General features: G+C 37.6%; 1 protein-coding gene across 2 annotated transcripts in view; it reads right to left on the reverse strand.

Moving 5' to 3' along the window:
• LOC139754235 (uncharacterized) overlaps positions 1-14296 on the reverse strand; it is a 487834-nt gene that overhangs the window by 2187 nt on the left and 471351 nt on the right. For both annotated transcript variants that reach the window (XM_071671545.1, XM_071671546.1), the window contains 4 exons: positions 8612-8862; positions 6055-6207; positions 2484-2513; positions 1845-2311 (listed from right to left, as the gene is read on the reverse strand). In XM_071671545.1, coding sequence (XP_071527646.1) covers positions 1845-2311; positions 2484-2513; positions 6055-6207; positions 8612-8862 — 901 coding nt within the window. The remainder of the gene's footprint in view (positions 1-1844; positions 2312-2483; positions 2514-6054; positions 6208-8611; positions 8863-14296) is intronic.

Raw genomic sequence — 14296 nt, forward strand, 5'->3', positions numbered from 1 at the left:
GCAGGAGGGTGGATGTGCTGGAAATGAGATGTTTGAGGACAATATGTGGTGTGAGGTGGTTTGATCGAGTAAGTAATAATAGGGTAAGAGAGATGTGTGGAAATAAAAAGTGTGGTTGAGAGAGCAGAAGAGGGTGTTTTGAAATGGTTTGGTCACATGGAGAGAATGAGTGAGGAAAGATTAACAAGGAGGATATATGTGTCAGAGGTGGAGGGAACGAGGAAAAGTGGGAGACCAAATTGGAGGTGGAAAGATGGAGTGAAAAAGATTTTGAGTGATCGGGGCCTGAACATGCAGGAGGGTGAAAGGCGTGCAAGGAATAAAGTGAATTGGAATGATGTGGTATATTGGGGTCGACATGCTGTCAATGGATTGAACCAGGGCATGTGAAGTGTCTGGGGTAAACCATGGAAAGTTCTGTGGGGTCTGGATGTGGAAAGGGAGCTGTGGTTTCGGTGCATTATTACATGACAGCTAGAGATTGAGTGTGAACGAATGGGGCCTTTGTTGTCTTTTCCTAGCGCTACCTCGCACACATGAGGGGGAGGGGGTTGTTATTACATGTGTGGTGAGGTGGCGATGGGAATAAATAAAGGCAGACTATGAATTATGCACATGTGTATATATGTATATGTGTGTGTATATAAATATGTGTACATTGAGATGTATACTTGCGTGTGTGGACGTGTATGTATATACATGTGTATGTGGATGGGTTGGGCCATTCTTTCGTCTGTTTCCTAGCGCTACCTCGCTAAAGCAGGAGACAGAGACAAAGCAAAATAAATAAAAAATAAATAAATAAATATATGTATATTATTCTCTGTTCCTGTTTTTGGAAAGTGTTAAAACAAGATGGGAGGGTTTGCTGCTATCTACTCCTACCCTTGACATTCACCTCATACAACATACAGGAGATACATAGACAGTATTCTTACAACATATCCCCTGGAACACTTAACAACGCATATGATATTACAGGGACCTCCCGATTTATGTGTATTTGATGTACGCCATCTTTTGAAAAATGTGCATGGTCCATTTACACTCTTTTTTTTTTAAAATTACAATTACCTATGTTTGGAATAACGCAATCATCATACAGTATATTGCACATATTTTAACTCTTGCATCATGTCATCAATGCATCTTTAAAGTTCTCCTGATACCAGTGGTGCTAAGAAGTGTAAGGCTACCACCAGTGAGGTTAAGATGGATGTGCCCAATTGTTGTGAGAGGTGTGAATGAATAGCCAATATTAAGCATGCCCCTGGACTTGGTGAATCTATTGTATAGACTATTCATGATAGCAGAGAAGATCAGGGAAAGTGCTAAGTAGAACAATAAGAGCATCCAAGACCTTAAATTCCTGAAGTTCGTTTTAAGAGAAAATGGAACAAATGTTGTGCAAATGAATCGACCACCAAACTCATGAAAATGTTCCCATCAGTATGCTTTTGATACAAGCACATGCCTAAAATAAATATGATGACTTGGCCTTGGAAGAGGGAACAGCTAAGATATTTTGGTTATGTCCTGGTTGGATTGCAAATTTTTGTTAATGCTATGACTGGTGAGGCCGCCAAGAGTTTACCAATAACCCTCAAGACCACTATCAAGGAGGGCTGCTATTCTCATAAGCATAATGTGGATGAGACTGGAAGGGAATTCCTTTGAGAACATACATTTCCCAAAGAGGGGCAGCCACAGCAAAAGAGTCTCCATAACTGGTGAACTATGTTTTTGATTTGTGTGACCATTTTCAAGAATGTAACTATCACATAAATCAAGAGGTCCCTACATTTATTTTAGTATTATACTGTAACAAGGCAAAAACAACATACCTCCATGCATCATGAGGCGTGGGCTGAGGTACAGTTAGCCCTGGTGGTAATGTTTCTCTAGAGAACATGGAGCCTGGTGCAGGCCCTGGTATAGATGTTGGAGTCACGCCACTATGGTGGAATGCTGCTGCTGTAGGTGGAGGTCCAGGTGCTCCTCCTCCAGGGTACCTTGTACCACTCAGGCCCGGCACAGAAGGTGTGACGTGGGTATGACTCAAAAGAGGAGAGTCATAGCGGTGGGAAGGCCCTGGGCCACCTAATATAGAAGGACCTAGATCAGGTGGTCGTGGAAGAGTTGGAAATACTGGTGCTCCAGGGGCAGCACCACCCACACCAGGTCCTGATGGAGGTCGAAAAGGATCTGGAGCTCCAAGTTTAGCACCGGGCTTCTCAGCTGTTTGTTTCTGTTGGTGGTAATATATTTCCCAAGCAATGCGCACATGCATTGCATTCCAACGACCCGTCTTCTATAGAAAAAAGGGTTTCTATTAGTAAATTTATAATGTCTAATGCTCAGTAATTAATCATTTATACATGTTCAAATAATACTGAAAAGGTGAAATTTTGTAATCATAAATTCTCCAGTATATAGTATAAGCCTTTGTACACAATTACATACTTTTAAGAATTACAACTTACCACTGGTTTGCGTTGACTTGGTTCACCAATCTGCAAAAAAAATGAAATATGGTTTTCAGTAGTCACAGTGGGTAGGTACTATTTAAAGCCAAAAATTCAAGAAATGCACAATAAAAATTAAATGAAAATAAAAAACTTTTAATATCTTCAGTGAAGAACAGTAGTGTAACTATATGAAAATAATAAACATATTATTTAATACAAATCAGAGGAATTCATAAACTTCATACTTATGAAGACATGGATATTACTAATTGTTCCATGATTATATCGTGTGTTTGTTAGTGCTTACGCATTTAGTAACGAGGGTAAAGAACGGGAAAGGGGTAATTTTTAGGAGGAGCTGTGTGGTGCTTCAACAGTTCTGATTTTAGGAGGAGCTAAGTGGTGCTTCAGCAATTCTGATAAAAGTAATAGAGTCTTGGTACCATAGGAACTGAATGCAAGAATGGCTAATTCAGCAAGTTAGGGTATAACTCATGGGTATGAGTCCTCAATGGTAATGAATAAGTTTAGTGCTGAAAGAGAACCTGCAATGAAGAATAAGATTAAGTTTAAGAAAGTACATATACTAGTATCCATGATGAAGAAAGTGGGTCAATGGGTATTACTGTATTAGACTGAGTGCAAATTGACAGTCATGCAAAGGAGAGATTGCTTGATGTGAGTGTGCTAAGAGGGGCACCATGTAGAACATCTGATTCCTTTGTGGAGGAAGAGGAAATAACATGTAAAGGATTGGAGAAAGTTAATGACTGTGGAAAAGAGGACTGTAAGTATAGACAACAAGAGACAACAAATGCAGAATAACACAGGGTAAAGATAATGAAACAAGGAAAGGGGAACAAGAATTTGAGGATTTGTAGAAGTGTGCGACATGGAGAAGGTGGGATGTAGGCACAAGAGAAAGGGAGGGATGAAGAAGTTAAATCAACAGTGGAAAAGAAAATGGAGATGAATGCATAGTATTTGTGGAGAAAGAGTGAGTGTTGCTGGGAGGAATACATGAGAAAACAGCTGATCCAAACAATGATATGAATGAAAATAAGGACAGCAAATGAGAGATGGTGAGAGAGTATTGATAGCATTGATAAACTTCATTGAGAATAAATATTTTGAAAGGAGATGAATAGTATGATGAAAATATGATAATGAAAGAGGATAATAGAAAAGAATGGATGGGTAAGTGGCAAAAGGCAGAGGAAAATGATAGGTCTGTTGGGTACGTTAGATGACAGGGTGGCAGATGTGTTGTTGAGTAAGACAAGCCCAGTGAATATGGTGAAAGAGAAGGGCAGTGTAAAGTCTTGAGCTACATACACAGATCCAAACTCTAACACTACTGAAAAATATAAACCCATTAAAAAAGGCAGAAGAAAAGGATAGCAAAGCTAAGGCTCTCTCCACCCTTGCACAATAAATCACACTGGAAACAGGGAGAGAAAATACTTTGCAAGACGACATGAAATTTTTACTAGAAAGTCAGAAAGTAAAATGAACCTGAATATATCACACATCCCATCACCAAGGACATGCATCCCCTTGCTTTTTGTTATAAATACAACAGTAAGGATAAACTTTGAGCTCCAGCCTTGCAACTTACCATCTATATCATTCCTGGTGTGGAAGGATGAAACAATAATTCCTTCTGGTTCCCTTAAAGCAGGCGAAACAGGTTAAGCAATGTTGGTAAGGTACCACAGCATGGCCAGGGCGAGATTAGTGAATGAGAAGGTTGCATAATATACCACTGTATTATGATGACTGATTAAAAAAAATGATTCAATACCGGATATTGACAGGTGATCATCAAGCTTAATTTTGAAAATATCAAGGTGCTACTCTGAACGGAATGTTCTGGGAGCTTCTTCCAAGCATCAAAAATATTGATCGTAAAGACATATTTAGTGCAATCCAGATTAACTCATTAACCTCTTAAGTTTTAGTCCATTCCCTGTTGATGGTAGTAATGGCACAACCATATAGAAATTCTAAATATCAATGATGTTGAATCCTTTAAGTAGTTTAAATCATTCTATTAACTTGCCTCGGAGCTGCCTCTTTTTTAGGAAGAATAAATTTAATCCTTGCAGTCTGTCCTCATATGGTTTGTTACATAAGAAAGGTATCAATTTAGTTGCTCTTCACAACTACAGAGCCCTTAAATGCAATCCATCTTTGACCTATCAGACTTTTCACTTACTGTGTAACCTCAAGCAGAGTTTGATAATGGCTACATCATAAATTAATTAAACAACAACTGTGACATCACGCTTCCCTGACAAAGAATGTTTTATATATTCTTGCATGAGCAAGGTAGCGACAAGAACAGATGACTAAGCCTAACTAATAAAATCTGCTTATTCAGTGTTCCTTCAGCCCAAGTTTATCACGAGATACTATATTCATACAAGTGAAAATCTAAGCCTCTGCCCACTGACAATGTACTTTCTTTTCACTGTCTACTTAACTCTCATAATGGAACCAAAAAATTCAGGGCAGTCCCCAGGATAGAGGTTACAGAAAAATTTAAAATATTTTAGTCCTCTATTTGGAAAGTGGTTTGATTAAAAGAAAAGATATGGTGAAAGGTCTGTGTATGATGAGGAGCGGCTCAGAGTGGATGGAGTTGCAACTGCTTGTATTCAAAACTTTCATCTTTTACTCAGTACATGATACAGTAAATTGTATTTCTTTTTAATTTTTCGGAACAGTTTGCTTTAGTAGGTTCCTGACTAATTCAAGCACAAAAATATATATTAAGAAAAACAAAGTTTGCAAACCTGGGTGGGCAAGCTGAATGAGTAATCGTATTTCAAATAAAATGTTAATTCTTTTGGTGACTGACTAATAAGTTACATCACACATTTTTTCTGCACAATTCTCTTCTGTGGATTTTCCCAATGCATGAACTAATAATCACCAACAAGTTTGCAAAGAATACTAGAGAAACACTTTACCTTCCCTATCCCAGCGTCTTCAAGAAATGTAGGTGTGACAGACGGGTAGGTACCTGTTTATTTTTTTTCTGTAGATATTGTTTATCATTTTCACTGCTTAATCAACATTTTGAGTATTATTTGGCATATCATTTTCATCACGTTTTGAATATTATTTCCTTCTTTTTCCCTGACCCATTACTTAACAGAAATGGATGTCATGATATAGCATGATACTGAAACAGCATGAGCTTTCTTGGTATGTATCCCATGCTATATCCTGACCCATCTGCATTCAAGCTTGTGGAGTCTCAGGCCTAGGATAAGAGACATCTAACAAGTGGTTGAGATTTAACACTAACAATGGTGATGTTCTGAGTGAGTTGGAGCCAAAGTGAACAGTTGTACTGTCTCTTGTACACACAGCATTACTAAGCTGCACCTAGTCTCAAGATTATGCCTATGTGCTGCATGCATTAACAATGTACACTTTAAAGTTGTGCATGCTGCTAAGGGCATCCTATCTATACTAAGAGCAAGAGGGGCTTCAGCATAAGATTATTAGTAAAGCAATAAAATTAAGCAAGTGGGAAAATGATGGGAAACTTAAAACCAATAATGAGATCACCTACCTTTGGTGCTACAGAGGTCAGGTGAGAAGGTGGAGCAAAAGTTGAGGTAGGAGGATGTACTAGAGGAGAGAGTCCAGGTGGGTAGCTGCTCGTTAAGCTGCCTCCCGGCCGATACAAACTGCTCTCCAGCCCTACTTTGCTCACTTCCTTAAACTGATAAACATATGCAGAGATTAATGAGCTTGTAAATAGTAACATATTAATGTACCCAAACAATGGATAATAAAATAAAAAATCTTATAAGAGAAAGAAGATTGAATTAAACTATAAAGGCATCTATCAATAAGCAAATTTCTAAACTCTGATGAACTGTGCAAAATAAGAAAACGATTATAGTACATTATGGTCAAATCCTTATAAGGATAACAATTTTGGGTGGATGAGCAGCTCAAACTGTCCCATGTGTTTGCAGTGCACAGGGAGAAGGCAGATGTCAAAACAAAACACAGACATATACAGGCAGTATATGTAACTGGATTTACTTGAGCATCTGCAACATCAAATGGTACCACCAAAGTACAATCAAAAGGGACCTTACAGACTTATATATTCAAAGAAGCTATTGAAATATTAACCCAGTGGTTCCTGACCTGGATAGTATCATCCCTACCTCCTGTGGAGATTTTTGAAGCTGACAGGTGGTAATTAACACATGTAATGGCAGAAAGGTGCTCAGAACACTTCAGTGTGCTAGATTTACGATTATATAAAAACATAAAGAAGCATTAACCATTTCCAGAGCATACGCATCAGCTTTCTATCTACTGACTTTAAAGCAACTTTGGACTTAACTGCTTGGTAGGCATAGGCATTTCTGCTGACCTATACCTAACAATTTTTTCCCCTATACTAAGCAAAATTTCTTTTTTTTCATAGAATATAATTGAATTTTCACCCCCGAAAAAGTCCACTGCTGTCTGGTGGTGGCACTTTTTTTGTGGGGGAGGGGGTTAATGGCTCATTGCAGGGGAATTAGATAAGGGTTTTTGCCAGAAGGAATTCTTGAGGTAAATTACATTTTAATTTCTATGAGGGCAGCATCAGTCATTGTTGTTTCTTGGAAGGAGGTGCTGGGTTTAAAAAAAAAAGGTGGGAGGGGAACCAATGCTTTAACTAAGAGAGTTACACTTCTTTTCTTGATATGTTTCTGCCTTTAAGAGGTAGCACTAGGAACAGATGAACATCTGTAAATCGTAGTTTTTATGTAGTACTCATTTAATATCAAGATGTGAACAAATATAAAGTTTCTACAAAAATATTGGGATTTAAGGATGCAGAGAGCTTTAACCCACCTACAGCAGAACAGCACATCTTGGTGCCTAGAATGAACCACACAGAAAATTGCTACTTTCCTAAAATCATGAGTGACAACAGAGTAAACATTAAAGCAAACATACAAGGAAAGCTCTCCTGGAAAACTCTGAAAATATAAACAGGGTATATGCATAGTGCAAATTCCTCAAGAAATAAAAAATCAATTTGGGAACGAGAACATAATGTTGGAGACCACACCAGAATAAGGACAGAAATTTTGTCAAAAACAGACACAGAGATTTTAAACACAAAATCCACAATGAAAATAACATGCTCTTTAACGGTGAAAAGTTCCATCGCCACCATTATGAAGAGAACAAAGGAATAAAGAGGTGAAGAATCCCAGATAAAAACTCTTTTATCCTATAATTCCTTACAGAAATATAATCTACCAAATTTTGAAAGAATAATGTGAAAGACCTCTGAGTAACAATGTCTTATGACCTTACCCTTAACAAACACAACAAAGCGAGCTGGATTTTATAAACCCTTCAGGACAAGAGGAAAAACCACTGACGATGGTGCTCTATATGGCACTAATATATCACAAACAGAATATGTACAGCTGTGTTTTGATATCACCTTTCAGGCTGGGTGAAACTTTGGTTAAAAAGTGTAAAAAGAATTTTCCCAGACAGCAATGACCCAAGGATAAGAAATATTAGAAATAACTGAAAACACTTTGTCTGTAATCTCTGGTCCACAGACTGGATAGATACATTATAATTTACACTTAGAAAATCCTAAAGGTATGACAGTCATGGACAACTAAATTTTTACTATAAAAATCAAATGATGTAGCAAATCAAATAAGAGAAACATACTACACACATATGAGGCCCAGGATTGTTTTACACACTGCCTGCAACCATTAAATATGCTCTAGGGTGTAAAGAGGTGAAATTCAATTAGTCCCTGAATGTATTTACAAAGTATATCAGATCATACAGGTGGCTATGGTTACATAAGCCTGTGGGTTGCAGCCTCCAATAGCCTGAACGACACAGCACAATCACTTACCCCCACAGCCTTAAGCCTAGCTGTGGGGGAAGTGACCTCCAACACAAGTGTATGATATAATGTAGGAACATATACCTCAAACACAATGTACGTAATTTTTTTTCTTATAAAACAATACAAGCAGAGAAATACATGATGTTTCTTCACTCCTCTTTACCTGACAAACAATAAACATATGGAATAAAGTTTTATTTCTTTTCTGTTTCTAAACATAATATCTTACCATTGAAGGAGATGCTGAATGTGAGAAGAGACTGGGTGCAGCAGGTGGTGGAAGGGGTGGGGGTGGAGGCATATGTGGAAGGAGATGTTGATGAACATGCGTATGTTGGTGTTGATGATGGTGCATTTCAGCACGTAGAAAGGCAGGAGCAGCACCTAAACTCCCCAAACTTCCAGGGCCAATGCCCAACGTGCGTTCTTGTTGGGCTAAAAAACGATTGTCTAACTCCCTACGCAGAAGATCTGCTTGACCTGTGAAGATAAACTTTGGTTAACATTTCTGATTCAACTTTTAAATAGAGCAGTTCTATTCCTTAGCTACTCTATTTCTCTGTAAACATTAACAGTCTTAATTCAGTGTTGTGGATGAGGGGCACATAACCCCTCAAATCACTCATACTCATCCTCAACCCAAGTCTCATAGGTTAAATGAAACAAACGTCTAGAAATACCAATGTAAAAGCTTCTCACTTTAACATTTTGTATACTAACAATTCTGATTAAGTTTTAAACAGTAGTTCTATTCCCTAGCAACTTTATTTATCCATAAACATTAACAGTCTCAATTCAGAGTTGTGAATTAGGACAATATAGCCCCTCAATTCACTCATACTCATCTCCAATCCATGTCTAATGTGTTAAATGAAACAAAGACTTCAATAAATGCAAATAAAAAGTTTCTCAATTTAACATTATGCACAGTACAGTAATTTGTCTGGTACAGTGAAGGTTTCCAGCTATCTATTCATAAGTACACAACAAAATCACATATGATCTTAATTCATTCCTGGTGACATCCCCATCTGAAATATCTGTAGCCTTGACTGATTCTCTCATTGCATTTATCTGGCACTTCCCTTGACCATCATCTTCACCCCTATATTACATCCTTACCACCTTTTGTACTTTCAACTTTATCATACAATTCTGAAAGAATCTGATCCATGTGTCTATCAAAAGGTTTCTTCAAACTATAAATAAAACCTTCTCACATCCTTTACCAATTACCTTAATTCCAATTTGGCTACTAAATTAATCTAATTCTACTGGTGTTACACTGACCTATTTTGGCTAACGAAAACTTGCATTTAACATCTACACATCAGAGAGAGGACAAGCGCTCCTTCGTGCATGCTTCTTACGCACTCTACACCTAAGTTCTTTCCATTCCAGAGAGCTTTCACTGTGCTTTCAATACTTGTTCCATGAAAACTTATACTTTCAACCTCAGATCTCTCAGAACCATCTTAACTAAATAATGATACCAAACATCTAAACTCATTCAATTTATCCATCTTTTTTCACGATTTAAACTGTGACATCTGTTTTAAAAACTAGAATCTTCCTTTTACTCTCATGGTCCTTCAGCTTTCTCCTCTTATGCACATCCCTAAAGTCATCAAACAACAGACTGAACTCCCCTAATTCAGCTGACAGCCCCTTATTATCTGCACACAACAACTGCAGTAACCTCCATTTTGTTTCAGCATGGTTTAGTAACACACCACTATCACCTCCATTTCTCATACCACAATGCCATCTATAAATCATTATGAGACTGTACACTGTACAACCCTGATGCACCCCTAAGTTTATTTCAAACCACTATTCATAGCCATAATTACCGTCACACATGAATCACTTCCAATAAAACAGCTAAACAGCACATCACACCTTCCATGCACATCATATACAGTCATAACTTCCTCAGCATCTTTCTGATTAACTTAATTATATGCTTTTACATATTCTATTCATGATCTATGTACTTATTTGCCTTTTTCATACCTTTCTCAACTACCTGTCTAAATGCAAAAATTTGATCATAGCCTCTTCCCTTCCCAAAACCAACTTTGTTTTTCAATTACAAGGGTTTGCTTATACAGATTATACAAAAATCCTATAACATAGGATTTACCACAACTATCTCCCACACCTTTCAAAATACATTTTCCTCAACTGTAAGGCTTTTTGTCAACATGAAAATATTTGCACTAGATTTTTGACAAAATTCTCGACTTATTTTTTCTGTAATACTTTAGCTTCAATATTTCATCATTCTTATCAATTCTGGTTGAGTGTAATGAAAATTAGTTATTGGTAGAATGTAACTTTTTGAGAAACTGCAACTTTCAGCTAATGTCATATTTGTAAACTTTAAGGTTTATAGAAAAAAAAATTAAAATGAAATAAAAAAATATACTTTCATTTATTAATATATAATGGGCCATTTTAAAGTGCCACTCTGAAATCAATTGCACAATCAAAGAGTAAAACACACTATTACAATCCACCCATAAACCTTGTTATGTTAAAAAGGCTTATTGCTTAGTAATTTTTGTTATTAATTTACTTCCTTTCCCTTTATACTCTGAAACAATTACTAGCTTCTAGTTTTCATGCAAATGGCCACCTTTTTATGCCTACTTTTTATGCATATTTTCCAGATCTGCCCAACAGCTATTTCACTCCTAGTCTTAACCACTTCACTCAGCACTCCAAGTTCTTCCATTCTTTAGGGACGTTAGCGCTCCTCTCACCACGTCCTTTGTAATGTCTTCCTTTTCCTCATATTTACTTCTCAGTACTAATGCCACATCTTTATCCTTTATATTCATTCCTAAGTCCCCATATCTCTAATCTTACATGACAAAAAGTCACATCTCTTTCACCACCATTTCAAATCAGTTCTTCAAAGTGCTCTCTGTCTTTTTCAGAAATCATCCATTCTCACTAATATTCATCTAAATTTGTTTATTATATACCTACTACTTACAGACACCTTTGTTTCATGTGTTTATCTGTTTTCTAAGACATACAAGATTCTTGGGTAGTACTGTTTCTTCCTTATCCCCACGGATGATGACAGTAATAATAAAATTTCTTTCATACCTGTCTATCACATCTCACCTGAGCAAGGTATCACCAGGAACAGACGAATAGGCCCTAGAGGAAAAATCCTTAATTGGCTTCTTCCATTCCCTCTTTTGGAAGGTCATAAAACAGATTAAGATTTCTAACCTCCACTGCCACCCCTTTTAGTCACCTTCTTAGAAAAGCAGGACTTATAATAGTGGTATTCTTTCTCCCCTTTCCCTTTGGATGATGATAATTTCATTTTTTCTTTTCATGCTTGATCCCTGTTTCTTGCATTAGTGAGGTATTATAATAATAGTAATGGACAGGGTTGCACCCGAATTTCTTAAAAAAAAGAGGTTACAGTATTGATGGGTAATTCAGGATTTTCAAAAACACTGCAAAAAAACCTTATCCAACCCCATATATTTTCAAAGAACATACATGGCTAAGCTTATTGTAGGTAAAAGCATATGATGCTCTTGTACATCTGGTTGCTGAAATCAGTGTTTCTAATGGTGGAAGCACCAGCAACCTGCCTCAGGCTATTTTTAGCAAAGGATGTTCTTTCTTTACTCTTCCTGGCTGCTGCTTCATTTTGGGACTTTCACTTTCAGGAGCTGTATTTCTTCCACCTGTGCTTCAAGTTAGATGGTTTTTACCTTTCCAAGGAGATAGACCAAATTCTCACCTAGAAGCAAGAAAATGTGGGTACATGTGTGAGAGTCCAAGGCACACTCCATGCTCAAAACACACTATCTGGTGGCTGTTTCCCGCAAGGCACATCAGTTCTTTGCCTCATTCAGAACAAAACACTGTGGACACAAAACATGGCCCCAGAATGCGTTAGATACCTTGCCATTTCTGTGGCCAGATGCCTGCAGATGTTAATCAAAGCCAAAGGAGAGACGACAAAGTATCAAAGTGTAAATGTGACGTAGCCTTTGAAAACACTATGGTTCACAGACATAGCATGTATGGCTCGAGATGAATTGCCTGGAAACTGACAATACCAGTATAGTGCTATTCTATGAAGTCTATCCATCCATCTATATCTCCAATGCCCAATCCCTTTGGGAACTCTCTTAAGGGGGTGCCCACAGCAAAAGAGTGAATGAATCAAGGAGCACAAAAGTGCATGCTCGCATTACAGAGATTGAGTATACCTGTACGCTGTATGGGAGAGTGATGACTGAGAGGGTGGTGGCATGCATAGAGCATCAGACTGGGGAAGGAACAATTTGGCTTTTGGTGTGACAGATGTGTGGACCAGGTGTTTGCTTTGTAGAAAAAGCATATAATAAGGTTGACAGATGTGCATTTTTGGAAGGAGCTGTGAACATACAGAATGGGAGGAAAGCTAACTGAAGCAGTGAAGTTTAGAAAAAAAAATTCTGTGTGTGCAACGACGAATGGAAAAGTGTAAGTGGTTATATCAAGTTGGGTCTGAGTCAAGATAAGGTGGTGAGTGAGATAAATGCTATGGTCTACATTATGCTGGGAGGGGGGAGAGAGAGAGAGTCAATTGCTATTTGCAGATGACAAATAGCATAGTGTATGAAAGTTAAGTGAGTAAGAATAAAAGGTTTAATGAGGTGAGATGGGTTGGTCTGAATGGAGAGAATCTGGGAGGAAGTGGAGTGTTTTAGATACCTGCAAGTGAACATAGAAGTTGATGGAACTACAGGAGCTGAAGTAAACCATAGTGTGAATAAGGGGTCACAGATCCTAAGTACACCTAGGAGTGTGAAGAGAGGGCACTGTCTGCAATGGCAAAGATGGAACAGCAGTCCCTACAGTGCTACATGGGTACAAGTCATGAGCCCCAAATAATAAAGAATAGAAGAGGGGGATATGTTGGAAGTGAAGTGCTCGAGTACAATATGAGGTGTGAGGAAGGTTGATTGTGTAATGAAAATTTGAATAGGAAGACTGAAGGGAGAGATAATGAAGATACACATCAGTGATACAGGTAGGGAGAACCAAGAAAGAAGTTTGAAGGAAGAAGTGAAAGAGGCTCTGAGTTACTGGGCCTTGAACATGCAGGAGGGACTGAGGGGCACATGGGATAGAGCAAACTCCAATGCTGAGGTATATATCACATAAAATAGTACGGTTTGACTGGATATGGGCTCTGGTTTTTATGGTACTAAGCATAACAGCCAGAGAGTGGATGTGAAAAAATGAGGAAATTTCTTGTATGTTTCTGACACTACCATACTATTTGGGAAATGGCACACAAATATGAGACAAAATTTCAAAAGAAATTAAAGCTTCAGTAAAGACGTAAAGAAGAACTCGAAATTTTTGGATATACCTAAAAATGCAGATCTGGTCTTGTCTCTGTTGTCCATCCAGGCTTAACAACACTGTCACTGTTAATACCACGTGTTACTCACAAATTATTTGATATTCATGATGGTAATTTCCTCTATACTCATTTAAGAATCATATTACATTCCTTCCAGTATCAATGTCAATACAAAATAGAGAGTAATCTCCAGCAATAAGTAATCAGCAAAGCTGTGCACTTTATGCAACTTGTCAGTTTAGGAACTGTGGGTAGGTTATATCTTCACTAATCACAAGAGATGACTTAACACCATGTATCTATGTTATGAATCATTACGGAAACTAAATTATTCAAATCAAGATGCAAAACACTCCTATGATCTAACCCTTAAGCAAAGGAAAGTCTATATATAACAATAACTGGATTCTAATACCAGTAGTTCATGCAAGTCTACACATATGCAAAACATTTTTTCTTAATCACTATCCTGTGACAATAATGCGAATAGAGTGAAAAAGAAATACCTCAAACTAAGAT

The sequence above is a fragment of the Panulirus ornatus genome, chromosome 16 (assembly GCF_036320965.1).
Source record: "Panulirus ornatus isolate Po-2019 chromosome 16, ASM3632096v1, whole genome shotgun sequence".
In the NCBI taxonomy this organism is placed as follows: Eukaryota; Metazoa; Arthropoda; class Malacostraca; order Decapoda; family Palinuridae; genus Panulirus; species Panulirus ornatus.